This window comes from Gymnoscopelus microlampas (assembly GCF_963454915.1).
Source record: "Gymnoscopelus microlampas genome assembly, chromosome: 5".
Taxonomy (NCBI): domain Eukaryota; kingdom Metazoa; phylum Chordata; class Actinopteri; order Myctophiformes; family Myctophidae; genus Gymnoscopelus; species Gymnoscopelus microlampas.
Window position 1 is genome coordinate 50607588 of NC_139942.1, and position 19617 is coordinate 50627204.

The following is a 19617-nucleotide window of genomic DNA, read 5'->3' on the forward strand; positions in this document are numbered from 1 at the left end:
CACTTTAATGGGAATTGCAAAAACTCCCATTCAAGTATTTTTTTCTCGGAAACCGTAAGGGCTACAGTTACAAAACTTGGAGGGGAGGTTAATAGTTTTTTAAAAAATTATTAAGAAAATAATCACACCAGTCGGCCACATGGTGGCGCTATAACAGCCCCCTTTACCTTTTGGCCTATAACTCTTGAACCGTATGTCGTAAAATCAAAATTTCTTTTTCCCTGGATTCCTTGGGTCACGACGCATCTTCCCATATAGGCCACGCCCATTTGCGTCAGGATAGATTTTCCGCCATTTTGAATTTTCTTCAAAACACACTTTTGGCTCCTTTTCCTTAAATTATTTTCCAAATCTCACACAAATCGGTACACGTGATCTATGGACCCATGCGATAAACATATCCAAACGGTTTTGTAATAGTCCTTACTGTTCCTCCGTAATTGGCTTCCAAATTTTGTGGGAGGGGCCTGTTTTACAAAAAATGCCAAAAATAACAAACGAAAGGTCCAGTCAAACCCAAATTTGAATCACATGTCGAGGGTGGTTTACTCAACAAATCCCCAAAAGCATTTCCACTGCCCAGTTATCCAGATGCCCACATGTCCCAAGTGCCTAGTTCCAAGTTGTCCAGGTGCCCACATGTCCCTACTGCCCAGATGGTTTTGGTGCCCAGTTGTCACTAGTGCCCAGTTGACTAGGTGCCCACATTTCCCTAGGTTTTGGTGCCCAGTTATCCCTATCGCCCGATGCGTTGTGAGCTTATCATGTTGTGTAAAGTACAAAAAACACAAATCCTCATTCAGGTGCCCACTCCACCAGGTGCCCAGTTGTCCAGATGCCCACATGTCCCAAATGCACAGTTCCCAGTTGTCCAGGTGCCCACATGTCCCTACTGCCCAGATGGTTTTGGTGCCCAGTTATCCCTAGTGCCTGATGCGTTGTAAGCTTGTAGATCTGCTATTTTCTAATGATACATTTTGTATACATTTTATGCATTTGAACACTTCAAATAATTACTGCTTTTACTTCTGGTACTTTAAGTATATTTTGATGCCGATACTTATTACTACTTAATTATTATTATTATTATTATTATTATTATTATTATTATTATTATTATTATTATTATTATTATTATTATTATTATTATTGCTGTTGTTGTTTCGTTATTTTACTTTTTGCTTATAAAAAACAAAATAACTACATAGAAATATTTCAGTAAAATTATCTTTTTTAAGATTAATGTAAGGATCATTTTTAGAGGTTAGAAAATATTTTTCTTCTCATTAACTCCTTTTAGTCTTTATTTTTCTTTTCATTAGCCTAACTTCTTTTTTTTTAAACTTTTACTTTACTTTTATTTTTATGACGCTGTTCTATCATGCAGACATTCAGTGTAGACGGCTGTTTATCTTATTATTATTATTCATATTGGTATAACATGATGATTGTTTTCATAGACCTGTTTGCTTATTTCTCTCGCACAATGTGGCAATACTGTGATTCAGGCCGGATGACGTAACGACACACGCTTAACGTTGCCATGTCCGCTTATTATAAGCGAATTGTGGCTACTTTTTCTCTCAAGTTGCTCGTAAATATTGGTGGTTGCTACTTTCTGCCATTGTTTCTTAAAGTGCAGTTTCGCAAGGATCGCAAGGAGTTGTGAGCTTGTTGGTTGGCTTTTTTCATATAGCCTAGTTTTTAAAGGGCGAAGGGCTCGCTTCTTTTGGCCTTGTTTTCATAGACCTGATTGCTCGTTTCTGTCGCAGAACCTGGCAACCCTGGCTCTGAGCACATGTTGATACAAGCCGTCCCCTTCCCCCCCTTCTTCTCACAACTTTGTTTGGCCGGTTGGATATAGTGGAGAGAGGAATTGCAAGCTCTTAAACTTCATTTACCTTTATATCTTATCACTGATCTACATATTTTCTTCAGAGGAGTTTCATTTCGTCGTCTTTTGTGTGAGGTGAGTAATAATATACTTGTTATTTGTTATATTATATAGTATAATCCGTCCATTAGCTGATATGCTAACTTTCCACGCTAACGTTGCATCGTCATGGATGAACTGCAACCTGGTGTTTGCACTTTTCCCCGTTTTGTTCCGTACATCTACATAAACGTTCACATTTCAAACAAAGGGTTTACCTGATGGCCACGGATGTTACAATTATGTACGGTCCACCAGAAGTACCCGTATTTTCCGTATTGTTCAATTAAAAGACTTTTAATCCGATCGGCGGCCATTTTCTCATAGAGTTATATGGTATCAGAGTGCAATACACTTCCCAACCGATAGGGTCACACAGTTGAAAGCATGGCGGAAATGGTGAGAGACTGGCCACCGATCTGATTAAAATGCTTTTTATTGAACAATACGGAACATACTGGTACTACTTTGGGCCCCTACATAATTGTAACATCCGTGGCCATGAGATAAGCACTTTATATTTGAAATGTGAACGTTTATATAGATGTACAGCCCGTAAATGGACAAAGTGCAAACACCAGGTTGAAGTTAAGCCATGTTTCATGACTACTTCTGTAGGCTAAGCTGCGTTTGTTTTCGGTGTCGGTGAGACATCGTCTCACAGTCGACCATATATCTGTATCAATTCATTATATATAACACAAAATGCAGCTTTTACTTGACTATGCATTTGTTTGTTATATATTCTGTTAAAAAAATAACTTGTGATTAAGACCGACAACTAGCCACTAACAGGCATTATCCTGTAGGACTTAAGTAAGTGTGTGTGTGTGTGTGTGTGTGTGTGAGAGAGAGAGAGAGAGAGAGTCAATACTGTTTTTGCAATATTTATGTATTTATATTATATCAAAGATTGAAAAGTAGCAGATCTACAAGCTCACTTGTGTGCTTAATAAATTACCTCAATGGAAAAAGCACATTTACACTACTGAATATAGCAGATGTAGAAGCTCATTTGTAGATCTACATAAGATGTGGTGTGAGCAACTGTCTATGTACATCAATAACAAATGTATATTAAGTTTAACTTTGTGTCTAAAATACATATTTTTAATATTCATTTGCAGGTGTGGTGGAGATCTTGTTTGTTGGTGACAAGAGCAGACAGACTTCTTCCTGTGTGACACTACTGCAAGCCAGGTTTGTTTAACACAGTGGTTCTCAAACTTTTTCATGTCAAGGACCCCTAAATTGACACTTATTAGCCCACGGACCCCCATTTGAAAAGATATGCCAGGGACCCCCATAAGAGAAGATTTTTACAGCTCTCGTGCAGTGATTCTCAACCATTTTAATTTCAAGGACCCCCAGTTTGACATGCATTAGGCTACGGACCAACATTTAATGGCATTCATATCTCTGGGACCCCAATTCATATTGTCAAATCAATGTTAATTTAACTCTGAGAGTGTCCAAATGGAACCAAATGGACCCGCTAGGGTCCATTTGGTTCCATTTGTACACTCTCAGAGTTACAGACTCATAAGGGTCCATTTGGTTCCTGTCCATCATTTAGCTGGGTACCCCCTGGAACCCCCTCAAGTACCCCTGGGGGTCCCCGGACCCCACATTGAGAACCATGGGTTTAACATACAAACCTGACACATTTGTAATCATCTAATGTTTCCATTATGAACATGGTCTTGGGGTCAAAATGGCATATCTACAAGCTCATAGTGTGCCACTCGGTGCTGCGCTATGAGCTTGTAGATCTGCTATTTTTGAAAAATCTTGAAACTTTGCAAACATTTTTAACCCTGATCTCTGCTTCTGGGGGTCCCTGGAACAACATATTTTGACATAAGGGTCTCTGTGGGAAAATACATATCATTTTGGGGGTCCTTTGCAAACATTTTTACTCCGATATATGCTTATGGGAGTTCCTGGAACAACATATTTTGAGATGGGGGGGGGGGGTCAGCGACCAAATGCATATCGTTTTGTGGGGTCCGTTGGCAGCTTGTAGATCTGCTATTTTTACTCTTATTGTGTGACACTCTTGTATGATGAAGTAGGGCAGTGGTTCTCAAACTTGTTGATTTCAAGGACTTTTATGTAGATGTACTAGCCACTAACAGGATAAAGCAGGGCTGAGATGAGGTGGGGGGGGGAGGGTCACACATGGTCACACACCACTTATTCTTATTTAAAATAGCGGATCTACAAGCTCATTTTCTGAGCGTGTAGATCTGCTATTGTCCCTATATTGACATGCTCACGCCCTTGTGCTCAGACTGTCTGTCTATCTGTGTACATTTGTGGTGTGAGTACTGTACAGTGTTGCATTGCTGAGTTGGTATGTTGCCATAGTTAGACTAATATTGGACTTGTACTTCTATCCACTACATCTCAGAGGCAAATATTGTACTTTTAATCCACTATAACTGTTAGACAACTTTAGTTACATTGTAGATTTTGGTTATTGTTTAAAAAACATAGGCTACATTGACCACTTCGGCCCCATTTAAACTTTGGCTAATTGAAAATGGCTGATCTACAAGCTCACAATGCGACGTGTTGTGAGCTTGTAGATTTGAAAATAGCTGATCTACAAGCTCACAATGTGACGTGTTGTGAGCTTGTAGATTTGAAAATAGCTGATCTACAGGGCTTTGACATTACAATAGTTTGAGAATCACTGGTCCAGGTGACAAGCATGTGTTCATTGTTGCTTCAAGTTTCTATGGAGTTGTCATCTGACTGAAAGGTGATAATAAGGGTGATTAGAGGTGTGGTTAGGGGTTGAATAAATTACCCATTTTCTGAGCTTTCAGATCTGCTATTGTCCCTATATTGACATGCTCACACCCTTGTGGTTAGGGGTTGAATTAATTACCTGTTGTTGATTGCCATTAACATGCCCTGATTGTGTTTCATCTATGTCTGTGTTATCCATATGTGGCCAGTGTTTCAGCACAATATGACTTGTCTGTTTTCAAATGTCAAGGTCTGTCTTGGCACTGTTTCTTTGCTATTGTCCAGTTTATAGAAAGCTATATGCTGATAGCCATCATTGCCTTTTGTTTATTTAGTAACAGGGAACACCCTGTCTCTGCAGGTCCCTTTTAAACAGAGAATAAAGGGTGGGTTGGCAATTGAATCAATAACTGGATTGGATAGGCTGTGTCCTGTATAAGTTCTCTCTTCTGATTGGATGAAATTGGTCTCTCCAATCACAATTTCGTTTTAAAGGCAGTTACTGTGTCACATAGAAGGAGTATACTAACAGTAGCACCCCTACTTAAGTAAGACTGTTTGCATTCTGGTACAGTGCTGTAGTCAATTGGTATGGTTGCTGTGTTTTCACGTTGTGGATGCAATGTATTATCTAGTATATTCATTTCCATTTGATAATATGCTTTAATAAGTACCTGACAAACAAACATACTCACTTGTGTGTCTTTGGGTCAATCCAGAGCCAGTGTTTAAGGAGCCATTGCCAATATCGATAGCTTGTTTACTTATATTGTGATAAGTGCTAGGCATGCCTGAATATTGTATACCCTTTAAGACCCTTTAGGACCGGGATCACTGTCATTTAGATTTATTTGGCTATTCAAAATATCTATTTTACTATTATCTACTATTCAAAATAGCAGATATACAAGCTCATAGCGCAGCACCAAGTGAGCTTGTAGATCTGCTATTTTTGAAAAATCTTGAAACTTTGCAAACATTTTTAACCCTGATCTCTGCTTCTGGGGGTCCCTGGAACAACATATTTTGACATAAGGGTCTCTGTGGGAAAATACATATCATTTTGGGGGTCCTTTGCAAACATTTTTACTCCGATATATGCTTATGGGAGTTCCTGGAACAACATATTTTGAGATGGGGGGGGGGGGGTCAGCGGCCAAATGCATATCATTTTGGGGGTCCGTTGGCAGCTTGTAGATCTGCTATTTTTACTCTTATTGTGTGACACTCTTGTATGATGAAGTAGGGCAGTGGTTCTCAAACTTGTTGATTTCAAGGACTTTTATGTAGATGTACTAGCCACTAACAGGATAAAGCAGGGCTGAGATGAGGTGGGGTGGGGAGGGTCACACATGGTCACACACCACTTATTCTTATTTAAAATAGCGGATCTACAAGCTCATTTTCTGAGCGTGTAGATCTGCTATTGTCCCTATATTGACATGCTCACGCCCTTGTGCTCAGACTGTCTGTCTATCTGTGTACATTTGTGGTGTGAGTACTGTACAGTGTTGCATTGCTGAGTTGGTATGTTGCCATAGTTAGACTAATATTGGACTTGTACTTCTATCCACTACATCTCAGAGGCAAATATTGTACTTTTAATCCACTATAACTGTAGACAACTTTAGTTACATTGTAGATTTTGGTTATTGTTTAAAAAACATAGGCTACATTGACCACTTCGGCCCCATTTAAACTTTGGCTAATTGAAAATGGCTGATCTACAAGCTCACAATGCGACGTGTTGTGATCTTGTAGATTTGAAAATAGCAGATCTACAACCTCACAATGCGACGCGTTGTGAGCTTGTAGATCTGCTATTTAACAATTATCTCTCAAATTGGCAGCCATCTGTAGCCATGTGATAAGGCATTATACATATTTGAAAATAAACCAAAATCTACAAAGTAACTAGTTTTCTAACAATTGTAGTGGATTAAAAGTACAATACTCTTTAACATTACAATAGTTTGAGAATCACTGGTATTCAGGTGACAAGTATGTGTTGCTTCAATGTTCAATAGAGTTGTCAGCTGACTGAAAGGTGATAATAGGAGGGTGATTGGAGGTGTGGCTAGGGGTTGAATAAATGATCCATTGTTGATTCCCATTAACAGGCTCTGATTATGTCTGCTCTGTGTCTGTCTTATCCATATGTGGCCAATGTTCAGCACAGTATGACAGTTTTCAAGATCGATCTTGGCACTTTTTCTTTGCTATTGTCCAGTTTATAGAAAGCTATATGCTGATAGCCATCATTGCTTTGTGTTTGTTTAGTAACAGGGAACACCCTGTCTCTGCAGGTCCTTTTTATGCATGCAGTACACATGTCTTTTCAGCCTATTGTAAAAAGGAGAGCACTTTACTGTAATGGCTGCATGAGATCACTGTACTGTATCTATAGCTGCATGCATGAGACCACTGCACTGCACCTAGAGACCACTGTACTGTATCTACACCACTGTACTGTATCTCTTGCTATATGAGACCATTGCATCTATAGCTGTATTATGTACTGCATCTATAGACCACTGCACTGTATCGATAGCTGTATGAGACCACTGTACTACATCTATAGACTACCTACTGTGTCTATAGAATGCTGTACTGTATCTATAGACCACTCTAGTGCATCTGTATACCTCTCTAGTGCACCTGTAGACCACTATTGCATCTGTAGACCACTCTATTGCATCTGTAGACCACTGTAGTTCCTCTCTAGCCCACTCTAGTGCATCTGTAGACCACTCTAGTGCATCTGTAGACCACTCTGTTGCATCTGACCACTGTTGTGATATGTAGACCACTCTAATGCATCTGTAGACCACTCTAGTGCATCTGTAGCCCACTGTAGTGCATCTGTAGACTACTCTAATGCATCTGTAGCCCACTGTAGTGCATCTGTAGACCACTCTAATGCATCTGTAGCATTTTTCTGGGACTCATTTGAATGACCACCTGTGGGTCCCGGGACTTGAAAACCTAGCAACATCACTGATAGCATATCTACAAGCTCACTGTGACTTTAATGTTTGGAAAATAGCAGATCTACAAGCTCACTGTAAGCTTGTTGCTTTATTTTAAATAGCCGATCGACTAGCTCACTTGTCAGCTTCTAGATAACCTGTGAGCTTGTAGATCTGCTATTGTCACTATTTATATAGTGAAAATATATATTTGTGTCTAAAATACAGTATTTTTCCTTGAATTTTCAGCTGTGCCGTGGCTGTACACCGGACCTGATATCTTGGCCAACACAGCTGTGGACTGAGGGGACCGTCCCAGACTGCACTACTGCAAGGTTTGTTTAACATAACACATGTGCAAATCAAAGCATTTTAGATCTAACTATCTAATGTTAGTATATGGAAATTGTCTTGGGGTCAGTCCATTGTCCGTTTTTAAGGAGGCATTGTCAATATATATACTCCGTAGCTTAATTGAAACACATTTTCTTTATTTTTTAAATGCCAACTACAACCTATTATTTTCGCTTATTTTGCACATTTTAATGTCGCCACCAGGCCGGAAGGCATGGCTGAGACTATGTTTTGCACACTGTCAGTCCATGTGTGTGTCATTCTGTCTGTGGACAGCCAATCTCTGGTTCCGTTGGCTTGATGGTAGTGAAACTGTGCACACACGCTCCCTGTATGCTAGATTAGAATTCTGCCCCAAATTAGTCACATGGGGCTCCTGGTTGTGCCACCAGGAGGCCAATTTTTGCAAACACACTTTTGACTGCTCTACACATGTTGTCCAAACATCACACTAATCGGTACACAGTATCTCTATTGTCATTCAACGAAACTGGCTCTGTTTTGAACAAAATGCCTCAAATCATGAACACAGAGTGCAATTTCTGTGCCCTTTTGCACACACATTCCCACTAGGCAGAGGAAGAAATGCCACTTGAAAAATGTCAAGTCAGCCTCATGGTGGCACTATAGCAGGTCGATTCATGTTTTTACCTATAACTGCACTGATCTGTGTAAAACCTTGTATGCACACAACCTAGTGGCCAAGAAAAAGCCTTTGCCCTGCATTTTTAACATCTGCCTTAAGCGCAATCAGGTAGCTGACTTGTGTAAAACTATTATTTTTCCCTATTGAAACTGCAATGATTATATTTCCCCCAAATGAATCTGGAAAATGAGGGCCGAAACGTACTCAAAAAGTTGTGCAACTTTGCACACACATCAAGTGAAGAAAAATTACGTATTTTAATCGTCTCAAAAAGGGGCATGGCCTAATCGCTCAATAGCGCCCCCTACAAAACTTCATGCTTCAAGCCCAACAATACAACTTCACCTACATGCATGAAAATTGTTACAAACTTGTATCATGTCCCGACTTACGAAAAAGTCTCTTGGAGCTATGACCAAAACCAAACCGGAAGTTGGCCATTTTTTATTGGTAGTGGCGTTTTTGTGCATTTCACGCCGTTTTCACAGGTTGTACTTTAACTGACTCCTCCTACGCGGATTATCGGATCCCCCTCAAATTTGCTCACACACAAAAGACATTAACAATGAAAAGTTATCAAAAGCTTGTGTAAAACGATGTGACCACGGCAAAGCGTCAGACTTCAACGCCAAACAGGAAGTGAAAATAGCCGATCTACAATTCCTATTGGCTGGCCTTTAAACAGCCATAACTTCGGTTCGCAACAAACTACAGAGTACAATTTTGGTATGTGGATTAAGACCACCAATAGGGACGAGCTGTCATTTCTGAAGCCCCACCCCCTCTGTCTTCCTATTGGCTGGCCTTTAAACAGCCATAACTCAAGTTCGCAGCATACTACCCAGTAGAAATTTGGTATGTGGACTTAGACCACCAATAGGGACGATCTGTACTTTCTGAAGCCCCGCCCCCTCTGTCTTCCTATTAGCTGGGCTTTATACAGCCATAACTCCACTTCCCAGCATCGAATATCTACAACATTTGCTAGGTACACTTAGACGGCCAATAGGGACAGGCTGAAATTGCTTAAGCCCCGCCCCCTCTGTGTTCCTATTGGCTGGGTTTTAAACAGCCATAACAACGGTTCCCAGCATCAAAAACCCACAAAACGTCCTAGGTACACTTTGGCGTCCAATAGGGACAGGCTGAATTTGTTAGGTAATTTAGCCTTACTTTTCAGCTGATTGCCATACAGGCTTGTATCGTAGATGTATACAGAACGTCAAGGACCCGGTCATCGCTGTGTGCAGCTTTAATTCTAGTTACATACTGTTTCCACACATTTTAAAAAGGTAATGACTATGTAGGATCCATTTTAGTCAAAGCTGTCAGCCATTCTTATTCCAAAAATTCAAATGAAATAAAACAAAATGGTTACACCATTACTCTACAGATAAATGGTAATAGTAAACAACAGTAAAAAAAAGTTTGCAACAGCAAACTTATGAATTAATCCTTTATTTTCCCATACTGCTAAACCTAATATAAACTATGTAGATGATACGAGTGCCGTACTTATATTCTATGGTGTACTCATCATATACATAATCTTTGGTATACATATATTCTTATGTAATACTTTCTCTCTTTAGTTATACTTTTCCAGTATCCAGTCAATTTTTTGGTTAATATTGTATACAATCTTGAATGGCTAAAGTTCAACAAGGGAATGTCAGCTATTACAAAACTCAAGTCTGTTATAGCCATAATGGCATGAATGATAGATGGATATGAATAAAACAAGCACCATACATACAAATGCAGCTGTTATATTGTTAACATACCAATAATGCACATTATGGAAAGATGAAAAAACTCAACAGTCAGAGTAATTACTTCATATATACCGATACTTGAGCAGATCTAAACAAAGATTTTCATCAAAAATGTGCCATTTAAACAGCCATAACTACAGTTCGGAGCATGCTTAACGCCCCAAACTTCGTAGGTGCTATATAGCAGTGTAAAACACTTCAAATGGCTATGCTTCAGTGACCAATGCTCTTAGCAGCGCAACATAGGACTAGGTTTGAAGGCTGCGCAGAAGCCTGAAAATCTACTGTCATAAAATGGCACACACGGTTTTTACTTTTTTTTTTTTTTTTTACTTTTAAGAATATAACGGTAGAAGAAAAATATATTAAAAAGTAATTATATTGTGAAACTATAGCGCTAGTCTGAAATTGTTCTATTTTTTTTTCTAGTGTTCATCGGATCGGAACACCTCTTCTGGTGACTTTTTAACGGTAAGTAAGTCGATTCTAGATGCCTTGAGTGATTTTTGACTAATGCTACACTAGTGTTGAAGGTAGTTTTTTGGTAAAGACTGTACATTTTAATAAAAGTTCAGATCAAAAACTTGGTGACATCATGCCTGGTCGTGGGAAGAAATCTAACGCTAAAAGGAAATTCTGGGATTCTAAATTAGCCCATGCAGATGCACCAAACAGTTGCACAGTGGTCAATGAAGGAACACAACATGCACAGTCTGATGTTGAAGACAACATTGGCGAGGCCATGGACCTTTCCAACAATGACCCTGTACAACAAGCATGCACCCCGCCACCCTCTGTGAAATCTGTGCAGGCATCCAAAAGCCAAAATCATCATAAGTTTTCCAAAATGTCAAAGAATCGGCAGTGTACATGCATGGCTCTGACATTTTTGGCACACCAACATGAAGGTCTTGACTTGAAGATAGATGATCTTGACAAGATACTAGACAAGGGAGACAGTCTGTATAAAAGAACAATAGAACAACTAAAAAGACAAAATCAGTTTCAGTCATGCCTGCTGACAATGGAGGAAGTACCTCTCAATGTCCAAACAAAACACAATACGTACTCCGTGAAAAAATCGAACGTGGAAATGGGATATATGAGAGCTGAGGGAGAGCCCCACCGACAGCATTGGTTCCTGAAGCTTCAGGAAAGACTTAAGTGTCTGTCTGAGGACGTCAAATATGCACTCCTAACAGTATCACCATTCACCATTGCTGTTTTTAGAGACAGGTCTGGAAGATATGGACTGTTTGACTCTCATCAGAGAAGTGCTGATGGCCTACCTTTGCCTGGAGGAAAGGCTGTAATGATGACATTCACTCAGTTGGATGATCTGTTCGCTAAGATAGACCAGCTAATTGACTTCTCACATGAAAACACGATAGACAAAATGCAGTTTGACTTCATGCCAGTGACATTTGAACAGACAAATGCTCGGTCACCCCATCGGTCAACAGTGCAAGTTCATCCTGACAACCTGCATCACAAAGAGCCTGTCGATCTAACTTGTCAGGATGAAACAAACACTGGACCTCCAATCACCAAGCATTGTCTGCAGGCTGGCCATTCACTGTCAACACAAGTGATGTCAGACACTACAAATGAAGGGGCAAACAAAATGGGTAACCAACGAAAACGTAAAATAGCGAGGAGACAAAAGGACCAACTGCAATCTGATAGCAAGGAAAAACCTAGGACTCCGAGGAAGGAATACATGAACAAATACATTGCCATGAGAATCATAACAAATAAAAAATTCAGGACAAGGCAAAAACAACTTAAGAACGCATACTTTAAAAGAACATACAATGAAGATTGTATGTTCAGAGGGCAGCATCAGGTCAAAATGAAGGCATATGGCAATAAGAGGTTCAAAGTAGATGAGGAGTTCAGAGGGCAGCATCAAGTCAAAATGAAGGCATATGGCACAAGAAGGTACAGTGAAGATGAGGAGTTTAGAGAAAAGCATCAGCAAAAACAGAAGGGATATAGAAACAAGAGGTTCAAAGGAGATGAGGAGTTCAGAGGGCAGCATAGGGTCAAAATGAAGGCATATGGCAAAAAGAGGTTCAAAGGAGATGAGGAGTTCAGAGGGCAGCATAGGGTCAAAATGAAGGCATATGGCAAAAAGAGGTTCAAAGTAGATGAGGAGTTCAGAGGGCAGCATAGGGTCAAAATGAACGCATATGAAAAAAGGAGGTACAATGAAGATGAGGAGTTTAGAGAAAAGCATCAGCAAAAACAGAAGGGATATAGAAACAAGAGGTTCAAAAGAGATAAGGAGTTCAGGGAAAAGTTCAGGGAACTCATGAAGTCCTACATGGCCCGCAGATGCAAAACGGACCCATTCTTCAAGATGCGGTGTACGATGCGACGTTCAATGAGAACAAGAAATAGATACAGGGAGTTATGTGATAACTTACGCAAACGCAGCATTGCAGTAAAAGCAAGGACAGATTTAGATACTGCGAGGATAGATTTAGTTACCGCACCCCAACAGAATGAGCTAATACAAGGCGCTATAGCGAAGTTCCAGGAAGCCATAAAAATTGGACCAACTTATGTTTGCACAACGTGCCATCGGACTCTTTTCTTTGATCAAGTGTATCTTTGTCAAAGGTCAAAATACACGATCAAACCCGCCGTGGTTGCTGCCTGCTTAACAGGCAAATACCTTCATTCGTGTGATGATCAATGTGGAGGGCCGAAAGATTGCGCTGTACCCTTAGAAAGGCGAAAAGAGTGGATTTGTCAAAGCTGTCACAAAAGTGTAGAAGTAGGTAGAATGCCACGCTTGGCTGTCGCAAACAACCTGGGACTAGCCCCCATTCCTCCAGAGCTCCGCCAACTCAATGTGCTGGAAAGACAAATTTTAGCAATAGACATACCGTTTGCCAAGATTCTCACACTTCCTAAAGGCAAACAGAGTGCGATACATGGTGCTGTGGTTTGCGTGCCAGCAGACGTGGCAACCACAGTAAACACGCTACCCAGACGGCTCGATTCATCCTGTTTGTACAGAGTGAAGCTGAAGAGACGTCTGCGGTACAAAGGCTATCATCTTTTTCACACTGTCAATATGACCAATGTGTTATCGGGCTTGAGTAAACTCATCGAGACACACCCCGACTACAAAAACATCATAATCCGAAATGATGAGAGCATCAACGATGCAAATGTGGAGGGCCAGCTTGAAGAGCTACCCACTGTTGAACAGACAGCCACAGATGAAGTCATGGACAGTTGTGATGAGGCCGAAATGATGGAAGTAGCCGATGCTACTGAATCTTTCGACCCATCACAGGGAGTGGATCAACATCCACCCACTGCCCAAGATGAGCAAGATGCGCTGAGACCTGGACATGGCTTGGACGGTTGCTTGCAACCGGATGACATTGGACAAGAGACAATGACATACGGCGATGGCATTTTCTGCCTCGCCCCAGCCGAAGGAAACAGGCCTGTCAGCTACAGCACAGTCCCAAATCTCGAAGCAAAGGCCTTCCCTGTCTTGTTTCCAACTGGCGAGAACACGTTAGATCGGAAGAGAAAGCTCAAACTGAGCCCAAGCAGGTACTTTAACGCAAGGCTTTTCAATGTTGATGATCGTTGTGCGAGAGACCAAAGCTATCTCTTTTTTGCCCAGTTTGTTACAGAGACCCACACGGCCAAAAGCACCATCTCAATTCAATTGAGGAAGGGCAAACCCTATAGCAAGGATGGTCGCAGGATCACTAACAAGATGTTGCAGGACAAGCATGAAGTCGAGAGACTGGTCCGAAACCGCGATGCAACAAGGTTCATACAACCCCTGAGGGGGACGCCAGCCTACTGGCAGAAGACCATGTTTGATTTGTTTGCCATGGTCCGTCAGTTAGGCCCACCTACCTTCTTTTTGACCTTAAGTGCTGCCGAATTCAGATGGCCAGAGGTCATAACGGCAATAAAAGCACAGCAAGGCCAAATAGTGGATTTTGACAAGCTTGACTGGAACGAGAAATGCGACATCCTCAGAAGCAATGCAGTGACTACAATGCGCATGTTTGACAAGCGAGTTGCTCATGCGTATACAAAACTGCTGCAATCTGATGCTCGCCCGCTCGGTCACGTCATAGATTGGTTCCATAGAATAGAGTATCAGGCCAGAGGTTCCCCACATGTTCACGCCTTATTGTGGGTAGCCAACGCCCCCAAACTTGGGGAAGACTCGGACGAGAAAATATGCGAATTTGCGGACCGCTACATTTCGTGCCAGCTGCCTGATCCAAACGAAAATCCTGTGCTTCACCGAATTGTCCAAGAAGTTCAGATGCACAGCAGAAACCACACAAAGTCCTGTAAGAAAGGTAACAGGACATGCAGGTTTGGTTTCCCCAAGGCACCAGTGGACTCAACCTGGTTAACTAACCCAGTGCCAGTTGATCCAACGGAAGAAGTCACGGATGAAGACGAAAGTGGCGCAACAGGAGGAAATGATCCTTCATTTCCTCCTGTTGCACCCCTTTCGTCTTCATCCGTGACAGACGAAAGTGCAAAGAAGGGTACCGAAGGCATAGGCAAACAACAGAAGGCAAGAGCACAGGCTTCTTTGGCCAAACTCAAACCTCTGTATGATCTACTTCTGGACTTACCATCAGAAGTAACCGACCTCTCAGAGTTGCTGGCAAAGTGCAATTTGACTCACGAAGAGTACGACAGCTGTCTTGAAGACATGCGAAATGTCCAGGTGCTCTTGATGAAGCGTGGAGTCAAGGATTGCTATGTGAACAACTACAACCCAGTTTTGCTGGAGGCCTGGAATGCCAACATGGATATCCAGTTTGTCCTGGATCACTTTGTTTGCATCTCATACATGTTGTCCTACATATCCAAGGCCGAACATGAGATGGGTGAGATGCTGAAACAAGTAGTCGAAGGCATAGACCCCACGAAAGTGACCGAGAGGGGTGCAATGAACGAACTTGTTCACGCATACATTAAAAACAGACAGGTTAGCTCTCAGGAGGCAGTGGCCCGGACTTGCAGCTTGTCATTGAAGAAATGCTCGCGCCCAGTTGTCTTCCTCCCGACGGATGACAATGCAATGAAAATGAGCCTCCCGCTCAGCTTGCTGCAGAAAAGACCAGGAGATTCGAACCAAGTGTGGATGTCGAGTCTTCTGGACAAATACAATGCCAGACCCAAAACGTCGGTGTTTCACAACATGTGTCTCGCAAAATTTGCATCCGAGTACAGAATCGTGTACGGTAGCGAAACAAAAAAGCCAGATTGCCTTAAGCTGTCTGACAACATGGGAACCATTAAAAAGCGCATGAAAAAACACGCGGTAATCAGATACGCGAAATTTTCGGAACAGAAAGACCCCGAGAAATACTTCGGCACCTTGCTGAAGGCTTACCTTCCGCATCGCTATCAGACCACACTGAAAACCGTAGACTTCCCCACCTACAAGGAGTTCTACGAGTCTGCGTCGGTGAAAATACCTGGGCAAAAAGGGACTTGGCGCGCGAATGCCATCGTTGCGGAAAACAGGATGAAATATGAAAGACATGCTTCTTCGATGGAAGAAGCATTACAGGAGTTCATGAAAAATGGCCCCGCGGAAGATGCGTGGGCCAACATTGCCCCCGAAAATGAGCTCGAGCGGATGGAATGTCTTGCCGAACAAGATCAACATCCACTTGCGGACGACGAACAAGACGACGTCCCAGAGTTCAGTTGTCAAGAGGTGGGTACAATTGTTGCGCACAGGGTGTCGGCTCCGCAAATGAGCCTCGATTACCTGCGCTCATTGTGTCGAAACCTCAACCGGACTCAAGCCTCCATCTTTCACTCGGTACGTGACTGGTGTTTGAAGAGCGTACTTGAGAAAATTGACAAACCCGAACCCTTCTTTTTCTTTGTCACTGGGGGTGCTGGAACTGGCAAATCCCATCTGATTAAGTGCATCTACGGTGAGGCAACAAGGATTCTCCGTCGACTCTCCAGACTGTCTGAAGAGACGGATGCATCCATGCCCACGGTGCTGCTGTCTGCGTTTACAGGAACTGCGGCATACAACATCGCGGGAAACACATTGCATTCCCTGTTGAAGTTGCCCAGAAAACTGAACCCACCCTACATAGGGCTGGGAAACAAATTAGATGACGTGAGGGCAAAGCTGGGAAATGCGGAGATTATCGTCATAGATGAGGTCTCGATGGTTTCAAAGGCCATGTTTCTTTACATCCACTGGAGACTGCAAGAGATCAAAGGCAGTAAGAGGCCATTCGGTGGCATGTCGGTACTTGTAGTAGGCGACTTTTACCAGCTCCCTCCAACATCCAGTGGGAAACCGCTCTGCGTGCTCGAAGAAGGCACACCGGACCTTCTGCACCAACACTTTCAGATGATCACGTTGACCGAGATCATGCGACAGAAAGATGATGTGCCCTACGCACAGCTTCTGAATAGGTTGAGGGTCAAAGCGAAGAAAGATCCGCTGAGTGACACAGACAAAGCACTCCTTGCTCAACGAGTGACATTGCCTCACCTTTGTCCTAAGGATGTTGTGCACATCTTTGCAACCAACAAAGAGGTGTCTCAACACAACGCCAAATCTTTGTCTGCGCTCCACAACCAGATTGTCAACATACCCGCGGAAGACTATAGGCAAGTCGATAACCACAGGACTCGACTTGCCAGTCCCCGTACAGGAGATCATCAGGATCTTCTTGACAACTTGCAGGTTGCAGTAGGCGCCCCAATCATGATCATTAAGAACATAGATGTGGAGGATGGCCTTGTGAACGGGACATTTGGCAAGGTTGATAGTGTAGAGATACAGGTAAACAAGGACGAGAGTAGAGTAGCCAAGCTTTGGCTTGTAGTAGACAAGCCTGGAGCAGGACAGAAATACCGGAAAACTACACCTGGCTCTGCACAAGTGTACGTCGAGAGATACGAGGACCACCTGAAAGATAAAACGCTTCGTAGGCAATTTCCCATCAAGTTGGCATATGCTTGCACAGCTCACAAAGTCCAAGGCATGACTACACAGTCTGCAGTGGTTTCCTTGAAACGGATCTTCCAACCAGGCATGGCCTACGTTGCCCTCAGTAGGACAACGTCATTGCAAGGTTTGCATATAATTGACTTCGATGCGAAGAAAATCTATGCTGATCCTGCAATCACAGCTGCCCTAGAATCCATGAAGACCGCCTCACTGGACAGTTTTATGCCACTGTTAAAGTATCGAGAGACGACAGGCCAGGCGCAAACACTCGCGATTATACATCACAACACGCAAAGTTTACCGGCACACATTCGAGACATCAGGCAACATCACGAACTAACCCATGCAGATGTCCTGTGCTTGACCGAGACTCATCTCACCGGCTGCAATGTGGCTGACAGTCTCCAATTAGATGGATACACCATGTTCAGCCGCAACAAGCACATCTCGTACTCCAACCTTCCTGAACGTGCAGAACAGGATGGCGGAGGCGTCGCTGTGTATGTGAAAGACCATTTCCAGGCACGTGAAAAGCGTTACATACACAATGTGACCAACCTCGAGTTTGTGGTCGTCAAGATAGAGTCCCCTGTCAAGCTTCTGATAGCTGCAGTGTACAGACCACCATGTTACGATGACCCGTTCATGGACAATCTTAAGGCCCTTCTGGACGCCTTAGAAGTGATGGACCACCATCCCATCGTAGTCTGTGGTGATTTCAATGAAAATCTACTGGCCAGTGTAGGTACTCCGATAGCAATGCTGCTCGAGTCCAGAGGATACACACAACTGATCAAGGAGAAGACTACTGACAAAAACACGCTGTTGGATCACATTTACATCTCAAGACCACAGCAATGTCTACAGTCTGGAGTATTACGTACATACTACAGCTACCATGATCCTGTGTATTGCGTATTATCCTCCGATCAGGACTAGTGCATAGCCTGCAAGACAAGCTTGCAAACACTGGAACCATGTAGACCTTAGTTAGTTGTAGAACATCGTGCTCTTTCCCACCAAACGCATTCTGACCTACTATATTCTAATATATAATATATCCCATCTGCCGCACTCAATAACAAACGGATTGCGAACAATGGAACCTACTGATGCTTGGATTGGACATAAACAATTGTTATTAATAGTGGTCACCAGAGATGTTGTCGAGACGGCAGGAACTATTCATAGCCACACGCTACCTCATGCTCTGGTGCCACTCCAGTGTAGGTACTCAGATAGCAATACTGCTCGAGTCCAGAAGATACACTGTTCAAAAAACACGCACCAAACCAAGCCGTAGGGCCATCTTCCGCAGGGACATTTTCATGAACTCCTGTAATGCCAAACCGAGCCGCAACCCGCGCACCAGACCAAGCTGCGACGCGCGCACCAAACCGAGCCGCAACCCGCGCACCAAACTGAGCCGCGACCTGCGCACCAAACCGAGCCGCGACACGCGCACCAAACCGAGCCGCGACCCGCGCACTAGACCAAGCCGCGACGCGCGCACCAAACTGAGCCGCGACCTGCGCACCAAACCGAGCCGCGAGCCAAAATACCGACGCGTGACACGTTGTTTTCAGATCTACTGATGCTTGGATTGGACATAAACAATGGAAGGATGGCAAATAGTGGTCACCAGAGATGTTGTCGAGACGGCAGGAACTATTCATAGCCACACGCTACCTCATGCTCTGGTGCCACTCCAGTGTAGGTACTCAGATAGCAATGCTGCTCGAGTCCAGAAGATACACTGTTCAAAAAACACGCACCAAACCAAGCCGCGACCCGCGCACCAAACCGAGCCGCGACGCGCGCACCAAACCGACCCGCGCACCAAACCGAGCCGCGACCCGCGCACCAGACCAAGCCGCGACGCGCGCACCAAACCGAGCCGCAACCCGCGCACCAAACTGAGCCGCGACCTGCGCACCAAACCGAGCCGCGAGCCAAAATACCGACGCGTGACACGTTGTTTTCAGATCTACTGATGCTTGGATTGGACATAAACAATGGAAGGATGGCAAATAGTGGTCACCAGAGATGTTGTCGAGACGGCAGGAACTATTCATAGCCACACGCTACCTCATGCTCTGGTGCCACTCCAGTGTAGGTACTCATATAGCAATGCTGCTCGAGTCCAGAAGATACACTGTTCAAAAAACACGCACCAAACCAAG

The 19617-nt window shown here is 43.1% G+C and overlaps 1 protein-coding gene across 1 annotated transcript; it reads left to right on the forward strand.

Annotated features, from left to right (window-relative positions):
- Positions 1-1840: 1840 nt before the first annotated feature.
- LOC311045161 (uncharacterized protein) lies at positions 1841-18373 on the forward strand (the record flags this gene model as incomplete). The annotated part of the gene is made up of 4 exons (XM_084056971.1): positions 1841-1969; positions 3061-3133; positions 7909-7994; positions 10864-18373. Exon 4 carries the CDS (start codon positions 11030-11032, stop codon positions 18371-18373), a length of 7344 nt encoding a protein of 2447 aa, XP_083913097.1. The 5' UTR covers positions 1841-1969; positions 3061-3133; positions 7909-7994; positions 10864-11029.
- Positions 18374-19617: the final 1244 nt, after the last annotated feature.